Source organism: Chaetodon trifascialis, chromosome 3 (assembly GCF_039877785.1).
Source record: "Chaetodon trifascialis isolate fChaTrf1 chromosome 3, fChaTrf1.hap1, whole genome shotgun sequence".
Lineage (NCBI taxonomy): Eukaryota > Metazoa > Chordata > Actinopteri > Chaetodontiformes > Chaetodontidae > Chaetodon > Chaetodon trifascialis.
The window spans coordinates 22,780,657-22,802,704 of record NC_092058.1 but is presented as its reverse complement, the minus strand read 5'-3'; the positions used below and the strand labels follow the sequence as shown (position 1 = coordinate 22,802,704).

Sequence of the window (22,048 nt, the reverse complement as noted above, 5' to 3'; positions counted from 1 at the left end):
AAGTAGCTGGTGAACATAATGGAGCATTTTCTGTAGTCTCTAAAGACCCAGATATTTTTTTCAGGAGTTGGTGGAGACCAAAGAAAAAGCTGAACAGGGTGACTCAGCTTGCCTACATAAGTAAAACTTTTTGGCACTCATCGTAGCAGTTTGTCGGTTTTCTTTTCCTTTCTTCTTTTCTTTTCTTTTCTTTTCTTTTCTTTTCTTTTCTTTTCTTTTCTTTTCTTTTCTTTTTTAAATTGGGCTGGTGAAATGAAGGTAAAAATTATTTTGTTGCAACAAACAATGTCGCTGAGTTCTGTGGATACAATTTTTCCTGAAACTCTGCTTGTGCACCAACGAACCTTTAAAAAGCTCTATAAACAGAGAAAAGAGAATAAACTAAAATTGTTCATCCTTTCAAGACTTTCAGGTTGCAAACTTAAAACTCCACTCTTATCAGTAAGTATAACGTGTCTAGTGTATATCAAGTCTATCTATAATTCAGTTTCAGCACCTTATTGCTTGGATCCAGGGTACGATTTATCATTAAGGTTTATTATTTGAGCTTTGGCATAATCCTTTTAAGTTCTTTTAGCAGAAAATTCTTCATGGTATAGGAAAAATTATAAAGCATGAAGAAGATCATCTATCACTGTCTTGATCACCAAGCTGCATGTACCGGTATAATTTGCTTCCATGCACTACTTTGTAATAAAACTGGCAATGGAAATATGAATCAAAAAAGATTCACCAAAATGCAATTAGACAGGTGCAGGGGGAAAAGGCCACTGGTACATATGTTACAAATACAGTATCAGGTGCTTTTTTCTACCTTTGCTCTTTTCAAAATGCACATCTAGTGTTACACTACACAGGTTTCCAACGAAATGACATCCAATTTTAAATATCAGTGACAGTATAATCCAGAAGAATCCAAACATGCACCTGTGTGCTACACATCAGCTCCCATGTTGGAATAAACTATTTGAACAGTTGTAAATGACAGCTGCTTCTGTTCGACCACTGTCGAGTGATAATGAATCCAGAGTCAAAGGATTAACACTTACAGCAACTACGGCTGATGAAATTGATTTAATCATCAGTGAATTCAACAGCTTATTAGTTTCCTCACACAGATCCTGATGGAAACTACACTCCAAGACTGATCAAACTCAATGTCATTTGTTTCCCTAGTAACAACCATGCACTGTACATTGATGTGAGCTTGACATACAGTAGAAGTAAAGGTTTATTCTGGTTTAAAACAGTCTGGCACTTCCTTTGGTAATAATAACTTCCTTACTGTTCTCGCCAAAACATATAGTCAAGTCTCATCAATTTTAGTTGTACATCCAAAGACCAGATATTTGCCCTCAAAGGCGTTCTGTCTGGGCGATGTTTGACACTGTCTATCCTGAGGCTCTCAGTACAGATAAGGAAAAAGTCGTACCCCATAACGGCAAAAAGAGACTTCAGAAAGAGTAATACAGGAGGACTACTGTGTGTTGCACACAAGACGCAGTACTCAAGGGGACCAGCAACACAGAGAAGGGAGAAAAGGCAAGGATGCCATTCAACAGAAACATAAGAGACAAGAGATGTCAAAAAAGCAGGTAATTGTAGACAGCACATGGTGTGAGTACAGTTTTGAACAAAGACAGAGCCAGGAGTATTTTCATTTGATAATAATATTTCTTAATGAGGACCTTTGCAACAGAGTCGTGGGGAACAGCTACTTTAGAGCTCTTCACGCCTCCACTGGAAGGGCACCAAAGTCTGGCAAAGTCCCTGTGTGGGTAGCTGGCCGAGCGGTCCTACTCCAAGAGACTCTCCCAGCGTGTGTGAGGGAATGCCAGAAAATAGTCATAGCCCTGCCATTTATAGTGGTTAAGACAAGGCTACTGTTTGTATAAAGTTGAGTATCACAGTTGCAGGCCCCAAGTGTTGTTCTTACTGCCACAGAGGAGGAATAAAATTCTAGTTCATGTCAAATCCTGAGTGGTGTCACTCTGCCTGGTCTGTGACAGCTTGTTAACATTAGCAGCTATAAAGTCAGGATAAAGTGACTTACAACTGGAGGTCTCCAACATGGTTACCTGCAGTTCATACAAATGAAAAGTAAATAATGAATGGAAAACATCTTTTTTTTTTTTTTTTTTTTTAATTTCGGTGTAACAGTCAACACCTCTCTTAACCTTAACCATAAATGGTCCCCAGCCTTAACTAAGTAGCTGAAGTTGCCCGGACCTAACCAAACCATAGCCATTGCAATGGCAGATCAGAAAACATTTACTGTATGAATGAGTTTTGTCACGGTGATAGTGTTGGAAGACATAGACAAATAATGTCATTCTGGTAACAGGGACGGCAGACGGTCAAAACAGCTATGTGTAGATCATTGTCATGTGGTCAGAGTGTTTTGTCAGCTGGTTTCCTGGTCAATAAAAAACTTTCAATCTGGAAGATCCAAAATATAATAAAGAGGAGTCAGCCTCTGAAGTTATTAAAATAGGTCAAATGTTAGCTTCTCCCTCTGGTTATGGGTTTTCTTGAAATTGCTGTACCTTCAGGAATTCATAGAAAAAGGTGGCAGAGACTGTTTTTAATCCCTTTAACATCCTTGTGTGGTCACATTCTGAGCTTGATCTAAATCTGATCTAGGTCGCCCTTCGAAAATAAACTGCTCTTAGTATTCAGAGGCACATGCTAACCTTGTTTTTTCGAATTTGCTAACCCTTATCTATTGCAAGATGGCAGATGCCAGGCTTCCCACTCACACAGCTACATCTACAGCCACAAGCTGCCAAACACAGTCACAGTCCTCTGCTGTTGACCACAGAGTAGAGCTACAAGGGCAAATGGGGGTCAAATGCCTATATCAAGGGTAGTTCGATGGTAGTCGTTGAGGGAGGAAAAAAACATTCCCCATACACTTTCCCGGCTCAGATTTTCCTAGCTGGTCTGGAATTTGAAGTGGAAACCTTTCAGTTAGAAACCTGCCTGTCTAGCCTCACCCTCACTAGTGGAAAAAGCACAGAGAGACCAGTACTGACAAGCTGTCTTCTTTTGGTGCATTTTAATCAGTCTTGATCTCTACAACGTAGAAAATGTTTTAATGTTTGTTCCACTTTTACCATCAGAGCCTTCCCACGTCACTGCTGTAGAGCTTCCAACAGTCATCTGAAATCACTGGTTTGTACGACAGAAAGCAATGGCCTAGTTCTCCTCTGAGGTGGCCCTGTGTGCCTGACCAGCTGCCTCCTGGAAGGAAGGACTTGCCAGTGGTTATGAAGTCACCCGCAGAAACCACCAGTGCACAGCCACTGTCTCCTGGCCCTCGATGCCTGACCAGCTGCCTCCTGGAAGGAGCCTTGAATTTAACCTACAGGGCTCAGAGAGATCTGGCACCTGGTTGAGGTGGTTTGGCTTGAGCCCCCTGTGAGTCAAAGCTCCCATGTGAGGTTCCCTTGACCTCAATGGACTGGAAGGGAGGACCTTGTCCCAGTTTGTCCCTCTCATGTCAACATTTTTTTTTTTTTTTTTTTACAATCAAGACTTTACCACTCACGGCTACATTGAAATTATGTATATGGGTCATTTCTCAAATGTAAAAGAAATCTAAATCTGACAGCTCCAACCACATTTATTGAAATTATTTCCAGACTATTTCCAATAAAACCTATCCTCTCTGGAGCTTCAAATATTCAGTAGATTTCTCACAAATTTCATGTGGTGCAATTCTGTTCCCTCAACCAAACAAAGATGGAAACTATAATTTACATTTCTCCTTGCTCACTATGTGCAATATATCACCACAGCGCTATTCCTTTCTTTCATCTAGATTGATTTCATTTTCTGTTATCTTCATATGGTCCACCATCTCCATAGTTTCCTTGAACTGCACAACAATTTATATTTTCATTTTCTCTAAAGAATATCCTGCATACAAATAGATAATGGCAACGGTTCAACAAAAGCTGTGTTAATTGTGCTTGGGCTTTAACACCCAGGGACATGTTTGAGGTTTTTGACTATTTTTAGCCATGCCAGTGCAGTGCTTTTGGGGGTTGCAGTGTTCTCTGGTTGATCTACCACTTTTGTCCTGACATCACAATAACTAAAATTCCTTTATTTATTATATAGCTATTCACTGTTTGCCACCATGATTTTGTGACTTTTCATCTACTGTTCTGCCACCAGCAGGCTCCTATCGCCCTCTGTTAGCGTGTGTTCAGTGCTGGTTGGCAAAAGCAAGATAACAGGCTAAGGTAATTTGTTGAACATGGTAAACATTGCCTGCTAAATATCAGCATGTTAACACGGTCATTGTAAGCATATCAGCATGCTGATGTTAGCATTTAGCTCAAAGCACAGCTGTGCCATAAGTACAGGCTCACAGAGCTGCTAACATGACTGTAAACTCTTAGGCTTTATAAAACAGTAAGACAGTGCAACTTAAAGCCTAAGCTGTACAATGCCACAGAAATACCACAGGCAAGTTTTATTTTTACCAATGTCAGGTGTGCTGAAGTAGCTCACACACTGAGAATGGATCATTCTTTTTTATATCTTTGCTGATGTGACAGTATTGGAATAGGAAGACAATCTATGCAAGTTCAGACCCTGCTGACTGTGCACCACATTTTAAGTATTCCAACCTACTGATTTTGTGGTGATGAAACCGAGAGGAGAAGACGGAGTTAACCAGAATTTGTCCAAAACGTGTTTATTTCATTTCACAAATTGACTTTCTGTAGAAAAATCACCTGCCATGACATAAAATAGAATATGTTGTCTGTCGCTGTAGGCTAAGTTTAAACTATGAAGCTCCTGGGTGTATCCAGTAGTTCAGTAACAGTAAATTCTGAACGCTGAATCTCTCTCTCCCTCTCTGTTAGAGAGGTGAAAACAGCACCAGGGAGGTCATAGAATGACATTCAGGTGCTCTTTAAACAGACATTCATCCAGGTTCACTTAAACTGAATTTTCCATTTTAACAATAGCAAACATTCATATTTGAGGTCTAAATAATTACATGCTATTTGGGAAGATTTTTTTTTTCTTCACTTGTGCCCACATGAAAGACCGCCTTTAAAAGCTTTGCTCTGTTGGTGTCTCCATGCAGTTTCCACAGTGATGGATGGCGCTCTCCTCTGAATGCTCCTTCTCATATTGTTCTCTGGCCACACAGGGCAGATACCCCCTCATTAATAAACCTCAGTGATTAATTTTCAACCCTCCCTCTTGTGTTCCTTCCCTTGTCTGTGAAAAAGCACCCTCCTAATTAGTGAACACTGATGGAGCATCTATAATGCACAGTGACAAAGGTAAGGAGCAGTACTGCTCTCGAAAAGAATCCTTGAATAATCTACTCGCTGTGGCAGAACCCTCTATCTGTACCTCATGTCTAGTGGATGTTACCTGAAGTTATACGTATCATTATATGATATGTATCATCATTATATATTTTTTTATTCAGAATCACATATTTTAATGGATTTCCGACTCAACAAAGATTATGTGACACCTTATCATAACAGCGCCTGATGAACTGATGCATTAAACATATACTAAGCTCATTATTTCCCTTCAAATCATTCTTTGTTCATGTTGTGATGAACTTGCTATTTCTTCTTCTTTAATTTGTGGAATACTCTGTATCACTTACTTCTTTAATTATGTGACACTTGGTACAACAGTAACCTTGTAATACGTAAGACCTGATCCCAAGAACGGGGTTCAGAAACATTCAGAATTTGGCACAGATTTTAATCATTCAACTTTGATGGTATCTTCATTTACTCTGTGTACTGTTGCCAAGTTTAAGTACTGTAGCACTGTTACTGACTGCCTACAACTACAATGACCATTATTGCTGAAACATTGTAGTGAGCTTCCTGCACTTTAACTCCATTACACTGAAAGATAAAACAGGCATGTCTAAGGTCTAAGCTCAGCTGAAACAATCACAGTGAGGTAGACTGTTAGTACACAGGGTAGGAAAGGAATATTGACATTTTGTGACATTAATTCACTTTCCATGCTTGGAGTTAGATAAGGGACTGATACCACTCTCAAGTCTGTCCATTTAATACGAAGGCGGAGCAAGTAAATAGTTAGCTTGGCTTAGTATAAAGCCTGGAGGCAACTAGTCGGGCTCTGTCCAAAGGTAACAAAATCTGCCTACTAGCAAGGGCAGTGAGCTTCAACACTTCACATTTCACCTGTCTAATCCATAAAAACCTAGCTTTAAAAACAGCCCTTCTGTTTCTTTGCTTCTGCTCCCAGTACTTGTGCTAAGCTAAGATAAGCTAACCACCCTCTGGCTGTAGCCTTTTATGTCATGATCGATCATCTAACTCTTGGCAAGTAAGTGAATAAATGTATTTCCTAAAATGTCTATTTCTCATATTAATCTAACTTTTGAATTAAATGTACCGTTGCTCCCTGTTTTTTTCTAGCATGTAAGAGGGAGTGTGATAGATTTTGTGTCAAGAATGATTGGATAGATATTTTTCCACTAATTCGATATTGAGTCTTTTTAAACCTATTAAGTAAAGCAGTGATTGCATGGGAGTAAGGTCGCACTGCTTTGATATCTTATGAAAAGTGGTGAAATACCATAGAAATGTACATTTATATTGAAGCTTGCATTTCTGTGTGAAAAGACCAAAAGACCTTTTTAATTTATAATTTATTATATAACCCTGATACACATACTGCATTAAGAATAATTAAGAAAGTATGAAGTGGCCTTGAGTTGTTCATGCACATCTCAGTTCTAATAAATGTGTTACTTGCAATTGCTGTTGCTACATCAAGAAAAAAACTAGCCCTGTGAGTATTTACTGTCATTCTGAAATCCTTTTACATGAATATTTGTACAACTTATGAAGTATCCCTCCTGTTGGGCTTGTCACCATATTTTAAAAATAATCTACCCACAGTGCACAAAATATCACTTTTCAAAACTACAATAGACCACAAGAGCACCAACAGAGGTCCACTGAAGAGAAGCTTTCATTTATTTCTCATTACATCGGGACATTCAGTGTTCATTTGCATGCATAATAGATTGCATCTCTTCTGTAAAAACCGAACAAGGAGGTCAGCAAGGGGTGAAAGCAAATAAGCAACCTTTTCAGACACATAAGCATGAGTTCAAATCACATGGATTGTGTATTACTTAGAGACGACCTCTGGTCAGAAATAAAGAAGCATCTATTCTTCATAGATACTGTGCCTGTGTGGGGCTAATGATGGGTAAAATGCACAGCGGAAAAGGCAGTGCAAAGCTGCGCTTTGATGAATCGGGTGATTATTTTCTGAAACACTCCTTTGCTCTACAAACGGCTGTGGCATAAAGTAATCCTGTTTAGATATCGCTGACTAAAAAAGCCTGCTTGCTATTGATGTGTGAATCCCACAAGCAGAGGGTGTCAGCCGTTCATGCCTCGGATTATGGAAGGAGACACCTTCAGTTCAATCAAGCATTGCTATAATGTAACCATTTATGTTTCATCTCAATTACACATTGGATTTCACTTGATATCTGCAAAGCCCTGGCAATTAAGAAATACTCAATGGCAGGGTCTGTAGATCTATTCTGATCCTAAAATGGGCCCTGTTGTTGATGTCAGGTGTCATTTCTACTCAGACCACAAACACTGCAAAGGTTTTTACCCTCTCAAATTTAGTCCTGAGTTGGTTGAAGTCTTGATGCCCTTTGGACCTGGTCTGGTCTCCAGCTTCACTGACTTTGGGTCTGATTTTGACTTTTCTTGACTTCAGATTATGGCTGGATCATTATTTATGTTTTTAATTGTTTGCACATCTGTGTTGTCCAAATAAGGTGACATTTAAAAACCTTTCTACTTACACGTTACACCAGAATTTTGTCTCAAATGCATAATTGCAATAATTATTTAAAAAATATCAAAACAGCCAGATAAACTACAAATTCCCATTATGCACAATGCACACAGCAAATTCTGCCCAGAGATCCAGACACTAACCAGCCATCCTAGCTGGAATATCAAATACCAAAGTTCTGCATGTGTCAGTCAGTTTGTGGTAATTATGATTGAACACAACTTAATTTAGAAATATACACAATGGGAGAAAAATAAAAATAAAATTAATCAGACTCTTAAAACTAGACTAGGGGCAAATAAAAGGGAAAAGCTTAACACTGGCTAATAATGTGGACCTGCAGTAGCTGATACTGAAATTTAAGGGAGCAAATTCTCCAACAAATTTGCAATTACTCAGGTAACCAAAAATCAATTGACATTAACTCGACTTGGGCCATAAGGATTTAAATGTGTTTTTTAATGAAAGAGAGTATTGGTGTGTGTGTGTATGAGTTAGGCAGAAGCAGGCGAACAGCCCAATGGCTGGAATAAACATTTTTATTAAGTTATAGTTTTAGAAAAAATCCAACACAAATTCACAAACAATGATCAACATGCACAATTTTAGTATACAAGACAAAACAGTTACTTTTCAATATGAAAATGCCATTCTACATGTCAGTATCTCATAGAGATCATTGATTAATACACCAGTATTAAGGTCGGAGAACACACTATATAAAAGCAATAAGGTTGTCTTTGATGGCCATGTTTAAAAAATATATGGAAGCTATTTACACTGCACCAGGTACACTCCTTCCTAGCAACAACAACCACAGAAACCAATTTAAGCAAACTGACCTTATGGATATAAACAGATATGTTGTTCTGAGCTCAATACATTTCAACTGTTCCAGCTGGTGGCTCCGATCACTTCCTTCAATTTCCTTTAGATTGTACTTTGTAGGGTTTACTAAAACACAAGGCCAGAAACTATAGTTTTGTGTTTATATGTCAACATGAACAGAGATAAGAAACAGTAGGCTGAATTACAACTATGTCGCCTAATAATGAGAAAACTGAAACTGCCACACATTTAAGCACTGCAAATTAATAACCCACGAGTCTGCCATCTGGCGATGAGGTTACCATATTTTGATATTAAAGGAATATTAACACTTGAATCACGTATTTGCAAACACAAGCTGCTTTGAAGCCAGGTCACACCAGAAAGTGACACAGCGATTTTCATCTGCACGTCTTTATGCTAGAGGCTTGGTGACAGAGTGAATACTCACAGGGCTAGTTTGTGAGCTACTGAAGCTGTCAAGCTCACGGTTAAACACGCTAAACAGCGGGAACATACTAGTTCTAGTCAGTCTCTTTTGCTCTCAGGATTGTACATATTATTTATTGAAACTCTCCACGCTAGCTAGCCAGCTCACTATCAGTTAGCAAGCTCATTAGTTTGGTAAATAACGGGACATTAAGTTCACACAGTTTATTCAAAAGATATTCGTAGCATCAACACTGGTCTAAAAAGCATACCTGCTTTGGGAAGAAGGTTATACTCAAACAGAAGAGGGTTACATGAAACTGGATTGTGCAACACAGCAAATAAGCTACGTTGAATTCCTCCATTTTGGATCCTATGGTTCCCTCTAAACTAAGCAATGTCAAGATGGTTTGCTATTGCTCAATGGCACAAAAAGCTGAGCTCCATGCAGAAAATTTACAGATTAGCCCCACAAGTCAATCTGCTGATCACAGCAAATCCGTTGAAATGAACTGACTTTGCAAAAAAATGTTAGTGTTGTAAATGCTGGTGTGACTGGGCTTTTACGCTGTTGGAAAGAAAGATACGGTACTGCTACGGCTGACACACGACAGCCCAACAGTAGTTGTGTTCAACATGTAACTCAAAAGAATCAACCAGCCAATCAATGTCAGCTCACTACTCCAATTCAAAGTCACAATCTACCACTACACTACAAAATACTTGTAAAATATGTGGAAAAAAACTATGCAAATACAGTGAGATGTTTAATAAAAGCAAACCAAAACACAACAGAAAAAGGGATGCCTTTGACGTTGTCTGATAGTAAGTAAAGTTGTGGAGGACATCTGAAACATCATTGACTGTAACACAACAGAACGAGTGCAATAAGAAAGCAGCCATCACTCAATCAAGCAGCTGAATTGTGACAGCCGTAATAATGGGGCCGGAAAATCAATATCCCATTGACTGGTCTGCAGCAGTCTAATCAACGAGCGCAGAGCTTTATGAAACCAGTCAAGGAGCAGATAGGACAGCCTGATTATGTCGGCCGTTTGGACTTTTTACGAGGCCTCTGGGGTCTGCACACCTGTTCAGACGGCTAAGTGAGGACATCCAGTCACCTTGCATCAATTCCTTGTGCTTTCATTCGACTTTGTGGTGGGGCAGAGAGTGCAAAATACAGACGACAGCCTCTGAGCTAATGACCTAGACAGCCCCATGTTCAGCAAAGGCACAGTAATGTGTAGCAGTTCAGTTGACTGTATCCTTCCACATCCACATGAACATTGTCAGGACCCCAGTATTCACACCTCAGCTCTTACTTGGGTGGCTTTTGACAGACTCATCCTTGTGATAAAAGGGCGTGAAAAGTAGCTCCCTCAGCAGAGTAGCAATGTTCTTTTGTTACTGTTCAGTCTGGTATGTATCCAATAGACGGTAATGGGAAGGGGGGAAAATGACAGCCATGCCTTTCGCTCCATTTCCAGTCAGGGCTCTTTCACCGTGGTATTAGCATCAATTATTCTGATGCCTTAATAGCCCATAAATTATGCCACGGATGGAGTCATACATTTATTATACCACAGACCATAAATACTAAAACCAAAAATTCTGACATATATTTCAATCCATTGCGGCTTTACTAAAGCTTCCAACCCTTTTTGTCCCAGTGTACTTGTCTCAATGAAAATTTAATCAACATACCCTTTCCAATAATGGGCTTCCTCTGCATTCTGAGTTTCCTGTCCTTCCTCACTAATTTCTTCAGAAAGAAAAGCAAACAATGCCTCTTCTGCAACATCTCCTAAGCTATTTGAAAAGGAAAGGAAGAGAAAAAAATCCGAGTGAGCTCTAGTGAAGGCACTGTTATCCTGTAGTCCATTGTGCACTGGGCCAGCTGGTCATCTGGGGTGTAAATGGTACATGTTCAGTGATATGATATACGTATCTAGAACACAGGTCATCTAAATGTAGAGGAGGAACAGCACACATGGGATCTGCTTGACTTAGTACCACCACACATCTCTGTTCTCTGCAATCCTGGCTTTTTTGCTAGACTGAGAATGCAGAGAGTGATAGGCATTTATTATTTAGAGGAGCATGAGATAGAGGGCAAATGCCAGGATCTATCAGAGTATTGTAGACAGGCCTTAAGCTCAGCAGCCAGTGGCTCTTGGACAAACCGAATATTATTTCAGTACACAGAGATAAGTGGGTTTGAGGCACAGTTGATCAATTCGCTGTGTATCTTTCATATATCTGACAAAACCTGGGAAAACTATTAAGCCTGCAATGGATGTTTCGTTTGGCAAAAGCTGCAAAAAATGCTAGAATTGTGGATATATGTTAATATTCTATCAGTGGAACTGATTTAGTTTAAGATTTATTTTGAGACAATAAAATATGGATGCAACCAGTGGCCAATCACCTGCTTAGAAGCTGATCTTGAGAAGATAAATTCTTGTGAATACACTTTTTTGCAAAAGATTTTTATATTGAATTAAAGAAACCATAAAGCAAGCAGCCTCTGTCACCTACTTTGGTATGGACTGTTTGTGTAAATGGGTTTTAAGGCAGTAGTATCTCCAAAGATACTAAGAAGATAAGTCATGTAGACATCGTAACTTCTAAAATGAAACCTAGCGCATGGTGGCACTTAACGATGCTGGAAGAAATACCGAAAGATATCATGCATGCAAATCATCACGTCGCTATCTGATGGTCCTTTAAAAGAAAGTGGCATGGTCCCTTTAAGAATTCGATGGAGTCCAGTCCTTTCCAGTCTTTCCCAGCCCTGCCACTGAAGCCCAGGCCTTGTGCCAGTCCAGTAGAGGGTTTACATAGGACAGGCTGTCTGAAGGGATGGGGGGGGGGGGGGGGGGGCGCTCCATGGGCTCTGATTAGACATCACCAGGCGGAGCAGAGCAGTGCACTGATGAGGACTGCAGAGAGGTACAATGGACTGAGGCGGATCGCTCCTGATCCCCGCGCTCCCATGCCTGCAACAAAAAAACCAGCAGAGCATCTTGTGAAGAACTCGAAATGCCCCTCCAATCAAAAGAAGAAAACCTGAACTCTGCTGTGCTATCCTCTAAACTTCTGAGTCATTGTAAATCAAAAGCCAACTGTGATTTTTTTTACATATCTACATTATTACTGGCTTTCAACAGGAGAGACCATGTAAGTATCCTGAGAAGATAAAGTTCCTATTACATCAAAGAGGAGAACGGAAAACTGACTGACTCACAATTTTGCACAGCAGTGGGATGGGAGCACAGACCTGCTTTATATGCTGCAGCGCTGTGCAGCCAGTCAACAAGGAATAATAACCCAATGGCAGAGATGGATGACACCGCGCACGCATTTCTAAAAAGGTCGCATTTCTCGTACTTGAAATAAGTCTATTACACATGGTCTGAAAGGGATGCAATGAAGGCAAATTAAGAGTTGTCACTGAATTATTGAATTCTCACGTAAGTTTGTGGAAAAAAAAGGAAACGATATAAAGAAGGAGAGACAACAGTAAACTCACTTAATTTATGGATGTGAATGGCTTCACTGCCCACACCTTCACCCCCCTCACTCATGGCCTTGATCTGAATGAGATAGTTGTCACTGGCGGACAAGCTGAGCTCCACAGTTGTTTTGTTGGTCAGCAAAGTGTTAATGTCATTATAGCGATGTCTCTTCAGCAGCACCTGAGGCAGGAGAGGGCGACGCAGAAAAATGAGCTAATGCAAAAACCGTCATCCTTGATTCTGGAGATAAATCAGAGTTTTGCAGTGAATAGGGACGTACCAAATATCCTGTGACCTTTGACTCTGTCTCCATAGCTACTACAGGATCCCAGTGCAGCGTGAGTGTGGAGCCAATCATGGTCCATTGTATGTTGAGCGGAGCACGATCTGGAGCTAGACAAAGATGCGGAGGTAAATGTACACAACTGGATATGCTGCATAACTGTTTCCTGTGTTTGGTTTTCTAAAGCAATGCATGTATATAAAACAATTTAGAGTGGAGCTACTGCTTTGTATAGCAGCTCCACTTGGAACAATTTTGATAACAAAAACCCTCATCTTATCTGTCAGAATAATAAATTTAGGCTCCAGCACAGCACCCTCTCTAATTAAGACAGAGTGAATTCTGAGATGTCTCTGAGAGCTCAACACACTGGAAAAAACAAAAGAAAATAAAGATAACATTTTCACCTCTTTGACAACAAGCATTTAGGAGCAAGCGTGGCACGATGAGACCGCAATTACCGCCTTGCTGTTGTATGCCTCCGCTGACCAGTCAAGTTGCATTTATATCAATGTCTGTCCTGAATCATAGAAGTAGTGAAGACTTGGAAGGAATTTAAGAAAAGGTATTTAGGGTATTTTTTGGTGAAATGGAAGTTATCACTATATTGACATGTATGATTCCAGTGAATAATTTCCAGTGAAGCATGCTGTCTTCTTAGAGACTATTTTTCCAGAGGAGGACAGAGGACTGATAAAGAGCTTCATCACATGGTGCAACGACAATCAAGTGAAGTTCAATATCAGCAGAACCAATGAGCTGATGGTGGACGACAATGCTTCAATTATGGATGCTGCTGCAAAGAAGCTACACATTGTGGACGCATGTGATTCATGTGGATGTGATTCATGTGGATGCCTCACACAAATCTTCAACCCTGCAGCATAGAAGATCTATACAGTCACCACAGTTTAAAGGTGGACACCAAAGACTAGTGTCACCAGTTCAGTCTCTGATCAAATGTGAAATATGGTCACAATGTCCCCTTCTGTTCCTGAGCCATTGTGCTGAATAATGGCCAGAAAAAGTGTTTCTGTAGAACATTATGACGTCAGAGTGAAGCTGACCTTCAACCTCATTACTTCAACATTTTATCCGATGAGACATTTATGTAAACTTTTGTCAGAATTAGTGCATGAATTGAGTTATGGCGAAAAATGTGTTTTGTGAGGTCATCGTGACCTTTGACATTGGCCCACCAAATTCTAATCAGTTCGGTCTTGAGTCCAAGTGGGCGTTTGTGTCAGATGTAATGAAAATCCCTCCAGGCATTCCTGAAATATAGCATTCCTGAGAATGGGACAGATGCATTATACAGTATGTTCATGCAGATGGATATACAGACAAAACATAATGCTTCCAGTACCAAGATATGCTTTTGATACAAAAACTATGCTTTTTTTCTGAATGCTACACATTTTCAAATTGGTTGACACCCTCTTCATCCTCTTTTTTTTTTCATTGCAGTGCATTGAGCTTTCAGGGCTGCCATAGAATTTTCACTATTTTCCCAAGTAAAATTGTGGTGTCAAGTCTGGTCACTGGCAGCACATCTTTGGCCACAGGAAATGAAAAAGAGATATGGCAAAAGAAATCTGGACCCTAATGATGGTGCCATGAAACATGAGCGTGCTATGGTTACTTTTTCACTTAAATTGCAGAATGTCTGAGGGGTGAAATCCCTAAATGTCAAAGAATCTAGCTTGTGCAGCAGTTATCTAGTTTAACTTTAACATCACTTCTCGATTTGAAAAACCTAAATTGTCCCTGTCACTGTGTTCCCCTCAGCCCACTGATTTATCTTCTCTTCCGTTTGCTTTTGTCCCCCCAAGGTAAATGGAAAGCTCTCATCACACTGAAGCTGAAGAAATGCTACGCTTGTCATGTTGAGGACAGTACGACGTCATCGGAGAGAGACATGGTTCGTGAACGAGAAGCATTTAGATTTCAGTGCCCCTCTGGGATGCACTCACGTGGTTTCTTTGTGGTGGTGTTGATGGGAGCTGACTGTGGCCCGGGGCCAGCTGTATTGAAAGCAGCCACAGAGAGGTAGTACACTGTGTTAGCTTTCAGCCCTGTGATGTTAACCAGCGTGTAGTTTCCAGATATGCGCACTTTGCCAACAGTGTCAGGCTTGGTGTCATCCTCCCAGTACACGACCTGTTGGGCAAAAAACAAACAAAAAAGTCACAATCATGAGCACAAACAGCCAGATTCTAGTGGTGTGTTTCACTGCATTATTGAATTTCGTATTCCATCATGAAATCGGAAATGCTGTTTGTATTACATAACGGAAGGCATGGAAGCAATGATGAATAATAAATTTTTCAATAGTGGCATCTCAATTACTGATGCACATCCTCTTCTCAACCACCCTGGCCATATAGAGAGGGCATTAGTGGGTCATATGATAACTGAACTAGGAAGAAAAATTCACGATTACTGCCTGTTTCGATCATGAAAACAGCCTCAGCTCTTACTTTAGTCTGAAGACACTGGACATTAAAAGGGAAGAGGTCTTGGATAAATCTTACAAATATTTTAAAAAGCTTTACATCTACTAAAAAATCAACACTTTCTACAACACAGCAGGATTCTGCACTCTGTTAAACACGATGCACAGTTTGCTTTCAGGCTATCAGCCTCCAATTACAGGTGTAGGTGAAGAGATATTTGATAAAGCAAATGGACTAATTTGCTGCTTGCTTTGGGTCATCTTCAATATTCATGTGTCTGGTATTAAGTGACTTCAGAGTTAAGTCGATAAATAATTAATCTGAAATGTGAAGTCTGCCCTCGGGGAGATTACTGCTATAAATTATTTCATTTCAAATTTGTTATCACTTAAAGCTGTGTATGATAAGCACCAGAATTCAGTTTGCAGAAATGTCATCTTTTGAGCAGTAATAATGATAATTACATTCAACTGAAACTGGACTGCATTTGCAATCATAACATCTAATTAAAGGCCGAGCGCCATATATGTGAGGTCCACAGCTCCGGATCCATACTGTTGGTAGCCTATTGAGATTCAGCAGCTTACAGCCACTTCAGGGGCGCATTTGGAGGAATAAGCTCTGTTCTAAAAGGACAATGTGGCCACTGCTATGGAAACTGAGAGCTTTGTGCTGAGGGCCAGAGGTGACAGATATTGAAAGAGCACAGAGGGAGGAAAAAAACAGCAAAGCCCTCTTTGCATTCTTGAAAGGCAGAGGGATTTTATTTTCCTCTAGCTGGTTTGCTGTTGGTGCGCCAAAGTGTTGAGGTCATTTCATGATATTATTACACTTAAAACAAAATCTTCGCAGAGATACATGAGAAAATATAGTAGAATATTATAAGCTAAAAAAGAGAGGAAAAACTCATTTTAAGAGCAATGAAAGGACAGTTATGAGCTGATAAACAAGCCACAGGGAAAAGCTCAATTATCATGTTTTTTGAGGAAAAAAAAAGGATGATTTTGCAGAGAGTCATAACATACCTCATATCCAAGCACTCTTTCTGGGATGGCAGGGAGAGCTTCCCAGATCACTTCAATTTGCACTGCAGACACACTTCTAGTCCTAACCCTCTTAGGAGCCACACTGGGGACTGCAGAAATAGAGCGCTGGTGAGAATCCCAGAGACTGAACACCATCACACACACTAATAGCAGTAAGAGGAAAGGCACAGGATAGACCTGTAGTTTCACTGAAAAGCTATTTCCCCAGCTCTCTTTTAATGGGATCTGTGACTGACATAAGGGAAGACTATCTGCCCAGCAAATTCAATTAACAGAATACCTCCCTGACAGCATGGTGTGGTAAGTGTCTACTAGGATTTCTTGTAATCTACCAGCATGATAACTAATATCAAGTTGACATTCCCAGCTTGAGAGGGGAGGAAAATAACAGCACTGGGAAAAAAATCATTTCATCATTACTATTCCAAGGTCATATTTGTAAGGAGAGAGATTATCGCTTATTTAAGCATCAATCTCTGCTAGGCTGTCAAGTCTGTATCGTACCTTCCTCTGCTGAGTACACGGTGGCAATGGAGCTGAAGGGCCCCTCTCCTCGGTTGTTGTACGCCCCCACTTTCACATCAAAAGGCGAGAAGGGTGGGATGGTGTCGTTGCGGAAGACGTAACGCGCCACGCCAGGTGTGGAGATAACCGCTCGCGTCCACGTGACCGTGCTTACAGGCCTGAAGGCGATGATGTAGCCGAAGCCCTCTCCATTCTGCAGTTCCTCGGGAACAGGCTGGGAGCAAAACACAAAACTATAGTGATATTAAAACGCATACAGACGAAGAAACAGACAGGCCCGTCTCCGCGCTCTACCTCAGCAAAGGCTTCTGTGATTAGACACAGCCTCTTTCTTTGTTGTTACTGCCCAGAACACTGTGCAATCACCTTTTGCCTTATCTTTTCCCCCTGCACGGCTCTGTAATTGTGGCTAAAGTGCAAAACTCTTCAGAGGAAGTGCTCTCTGTCCCTGCTTTCTGAGGGAGAAATGGCACTCTGAGGCTGTGCTGGAGGAGAGGTGTCTCGCTGTAATGTGGGTCATAAAATTGCTCCATTCAATTCTGCACAATTAAGCAAAACCATTACTCGGCCATGAAGAGAACAGTAAAATGTGACAGATGACTTACCTCCCATGTTATCACTAATTCAGACTTTGTGCCGCCTCCACCTCCGACATCAGTGGGAGCTGTATCAGGAACTGAGAGGTAAAGCCCAGAGGGGAGCAATTAGAACACAGTTTACAAAGCTCAACGACAAGCCTCAACTATACTTGCAGCCATATGACAAGGGTACCTGCTGCAGAAACTGTCTTCTAGTTTACACCCCACAAATCCCTCACTCTGTGCAAACACAAACATTTTGCGAAATAGTGAATTACTGATATTGGCCAAATGTCACTGTCCATAAACCCAAAGACATTCGACTCAGCCCACTCCCATTCCCACTCAGCCGTTTGTGCACGGCAGTGTGAGGCCAAAGCTGACTGTGGATACAGAGGAGCATTTGTGCATGTCCTTATAGTATCCTTTAGTAAGCGGAGCATCACATTTAAAGTGTCTGCAAATGGTTTTTGCAGCATGTATGTCTGATGGTTGTCTATTTGGGTTGAAAATGGGAACTGAGATCCTAATACCTTGTGGGTATTCTCACCTGAAAAATAGCTGTACCTGGATTCTTAACACGCGTGTCTCTGGCTGTGTATTAATTAACTGAAGACTATGACCTGCCTTACCAAACCTCACGTTATTGTCACAGCTATATTGTATTACAGTGATATATGTAGCTCTTAAATATTATTTAATCAAATAAGAGGAAGCCAAAAAGCCACTCGATGAAAATAAAGCTATACAAGTTATATGAGCGACCTCCACAAATAGGACAATGTTTCAAAGTCAGGTTTAAAGTCTCAGCACCGAGATTGGTCTATAAATATTACCAGGAAAGCAAAACGCAAGGAAGCGAGGAAAGCACAGCACATCTCCAAAATCATAAAATCTCTCATGTATGTTGAATTTTGCTTCTTTGACTTTTCTCGACAATTTTGCATCTATCACAGCTTGAAAAGTTAATTAAAATTCATTCAGAGTCCTGAGTGCCATCAGAGCTGTCAGGACATTTTTATTTTCGGCAGCCTGTCAAACACTTGCCAGTGTGTTATTTTCCACCTCAAAGGTAGTGTAATGGAATTGTTGCTCTACTACCATGTACCAACTAATTATTACAAATGAAGAATATTCAAAAATTGAAATAAACATCCTTTTTAGAAGTAATTAACCTCAATACTCTGGTTAAAATATATAGTGACAAGTCCCAGGAAGAGTGTAATAATTTTATGATGAAGGCAAATTCTTCACCACTCTTTTGTAAAGTGTATGTATGTGTGTGTTCAGTGAAGTGTTTCACATACTGGCATCCTCTGTCCTGGTCTTGGTCGAGGCTGGGCTGGGCTCCCCCAGGCCTACGGTATTGCGGGCCACCACCCTGAACTCGTACTCCACCCAGGCATTCAGACCCACCACTGTGGCTGTCAGCATGTTACCGTTGACCACCTCTGGCACTGCAAAGTGGAAATGAGTTCTTTAGGAAATCAGGCTGCTTTTCAAATGGACTCAAATTGAATGATTAATAAATAAAAACCCACATAAGAACCTGGATAAATGCTGCATGGGGACAGGAGAGGTGTTTCACGGTACCTGTGTCAACAGCCTGCCAGCCCACAGTAAAGGGCGTCCGGGCCTGAATGATGTAGCCGGTGATGGGGCTGCCATTGTCCCTTCCGGGAGTCCAGGAGAGCTGGGCGGTGCTGTCTGTGATCTCCTCAACTGCTACCTTGTCTGGAGGACCTGGTGGACCTAAATCAATCAGACAATGGGTGAACCTGAGGTGATCACCCTTCCCAAGAAGCCTCCCCTCATCAAACTCATAAAAATTTCTGCACCATGTTAGATATCAAGGCCACTGCGCTCGCTTTAATTAAAGGCTACGTCCTTGATGTGTGCATGCAGGGACTTCTGATTCAGTGCATGTGTGCTGTGCAGGAAGTGATTACTGAACACGGGATCACCAGCAGTGGAAAGAGACAATGGATTGGATCATTCATGAAAAAAAGAAAGAGGGACTACATCTGATCATACACCAGAGAGAAGAATAAAAGGAGGTGTTTGTGACTGTTACACGCTCTGGCTTTACCATGTTCTGGTTGTTTGCACTCCTGCTCAATTATTCAGATGCTTTCCATGATATTTTGCCGATGTGTAAATGAGCCAATTATAGTCATTTTCTGTGATAAACATTGCCTTCTCAAAGCACCTGGGACAGCTATTACAGTTTGTTAAGGGCATGAATACCAATGTAAATCACCAGAGATAAGCCCACACAGTGAGCCAGATGCACTGTGCACATATCAACGAAGCAACCTCAGCCTGAAGTCACACATGCCAGTTTGAGTGTGCGTGCTATTGTTGCGAATTTAACCACCACGTATAGAATGTAAACAGACGCTGACATGACTCTGACTGAGGCAGCATTCTTTTTTGCTTTGCTTCATTGTGTATTTACAGGAAGCCTCAGGGACTTCTCACATTTTTCTCTGTCAAACTTCTTTCTCCTTGGATACTTGTACAGATGCTTCAATGCCACATCATTTTACAGTAAACATACTACGGTATTCAGCAAGCTCTTGAAATCAATTGGTTCTCTTACCTTTGACAACCAAGATGGCAGAGGCGGACAGGCTCTCCACATCAGTGTCAATAACGCAGACATATTTCCCTCCGTGGTTCAGCTGGATGTTACGAATCATCAGATCCCCAGATATACTCTTGAATGGAATATGATCATTGAAAAAAATAAAGCTAAGTAAGAGCTGCAGTTTTATTTCATCACTCTGGCTCTGGGCACGTCTGAAACATTTATAATGCTTTGCACAATCACATCGTCTCCAGGCCACTGATTTTTGCATCTCTTCAAACACCAACAACAGACATGGCAGATGTACTGTGTACAAATGATGCTATTGGCTGCCCTTCAGGCACTACCCAACCAACCAGCCCCCCCCCCACCCCATACAAACAGCTACCAGCTATACAGAGGACACACAAAACAAACAGGTCTAGTAAATTGGCAAGAAAATCCTAATTATTCAGTAATTACATAAGCTCAAGCAAGACATGAGCATAACTCCCAGTGTAAATAGCAAATATTATCTTACATAAGCAGAATGCATGTGGTAACCACGAAGGAACAAATCAAATCAATAAACTTTGAGTCAACCTCCTAATCCAGATAAGGACAGCTGAATTATTAGTCGCTGCGCTAAGGAAAATCTTTCAAAGGATGAGGCTGTTCCTTTCTATATTCTTCTCACCGACAACAAATCCGGTGAAAAGCACCACAAACAACAAATGCCCTTTTCCACTGCATCACCCTGCCTGTGCTACTTCTACTGAAGATTAAGATACATTTTTAAAAACACATAAACTCTGTATAAGTTTTCATTTTTGAAACAGGTGAAATAGTGTACTAACAGTGGGACACTGTTGTTTTTAGAAGACATTATTGAAACAGGAATAAATATTGCTTTTGTTGGGGACTAATTTCAGCGGTGGATTAACACATATTTGTTTCTCTTGTGTCTATTCTTGTACCCACAGCAGCAAGACTGCATATATGGTACATGTGGTAGTGACTCAATGTAAACTATATGATGCCCATGTTCATCATAGTGAAGGAACAGGTCATCCACTACAAGAGTGTGGCCCACTGATGCTTTTCTTGTAGTTTATATATAAATAGTTCTTGGACAACAATGGAGCTTTAGCGCAGACAGCTTAAAAAAAGAAACCAGACTTTGGATAAAGAGACAACACTGTGTAATTTGGGCTGTCCCAGAATAAACCTGACATCTGTGCAACAAACGTGGCAAAATCTTGTGGAAGAGTGTTCACACAAAATTTACGATCCAATTCTCATAATGTCATTTTTAGAACAACTCTTCATCACACCCCCTAAATGACACAGAACACACTGGCCCACACAACATTGCAAGTAGCCACGGGCACATTTACACATAGATACCAGATTGATAAATATGTTGTCACTTTGAAAATAATGTTACAATTGACCAAACATTTATTGAACAATCTGACATGTCTAAGAATTGGTATCGCATCATCTGAAAGAGGTCACGAACAAAATATTATTAGACCAGTCATGCATGGTGTGACATTCACTGAACCTCTTAGATTGCTGTCATCGTGCAGTGCAAAGTGTCCTTTAGTAAGATCAATTCATTGCTGGTTTTGCTCTTCTGGTGGGATTTGATGACAATAACAAAAATATAGAATGTCGCCAGCCTCATCCATGTATGCCAAGAGTAATTTACAATGTTGTATTAACAAATTTTACCCTCACAGAATTACTGATCTCACTTTGAACGCATAAGGGAATCCACCTTCTGAAAGCTGCCTGTCACAAAGCATGTCAGCCTGTGAAAAGTGCTGTGTTGTTTTAGAAACAAGTCACCTGAGGGGTGAGTCAGGTGAGACTCGCTGCAGTCATCGCAGATTTCATCACCCCCAGCAGCTACTGATCATAGCTCCACTCCGCAGTAACTGGGCCAGAACGGCC

At 40.7% G+C, this 22,048-nt stretch overlaps 1 protein-coding gene and 1 long non-coding RNA gene across 2 annotated transcripts in view; one reads left to right on the top strand and one right to left on the bottom strand.

Moving 5' to 3' along the window:
• Positions 1–8,375: 8,375 nt before the first annotated feature.
• cntn3b (contactin 3b) overlaps positions 8,376–22,048 on the bottom strand; it is a 53,901-nt gene continuing 40,228 nt past the window's right edge. The window contains exons 14-23 of the mRNA XM_070958619.1: positions 20,123–20,240; positions 19,114–19,272; positions 18,828–18,977; positions 17,548–17,618; positions 16,922–17,156; positions 16,397–16,506; positions 14,889–15,075; positions 12,913–13,025; positions 12,647–12,812; positions 8,376–12,113 (exon numbers count right to left, since the gene is read on the bottom strand). Of these exons, the coding sequence (XP_070814720.1) occupies positions 12,022–12,113; positions 12,647–12,812; positions 12,913–13,025; positions 14,889–15,075; positions 16,397–16,506; positions 16,922–17,156; positions 17,548–17,618; positions 18,828–18,977; positions 19,114–19,272; positions 20,123–20,240 (1,401 nt within the window). The 3' untranslated portion in view covers positions 8,376–12,021. The remainder of the gene's footprint in view (positions 12,114–12,646; positions 12,813–12,912; positions 13,026–14,888; positions 15,076–16,396; positions 16,507–16,921; positions 17,157–17,547; positions 17,619–18,827; positions 18,978–19,113; positions 19,273–20,122; positions 20,241–22,048) is intronic.
• LOC139328686 (uncharacterized) lies at positions 12,164–14,860 on the top strand. Its single transcript, XR_011602042.1, has 3 exons — positions 12,164–12,294; positions 12,948–13,043; positions 14,748–14,860. It is a non-coding gene; the product is annotated as an uncharacterized lncRNA (long non-coding RNA).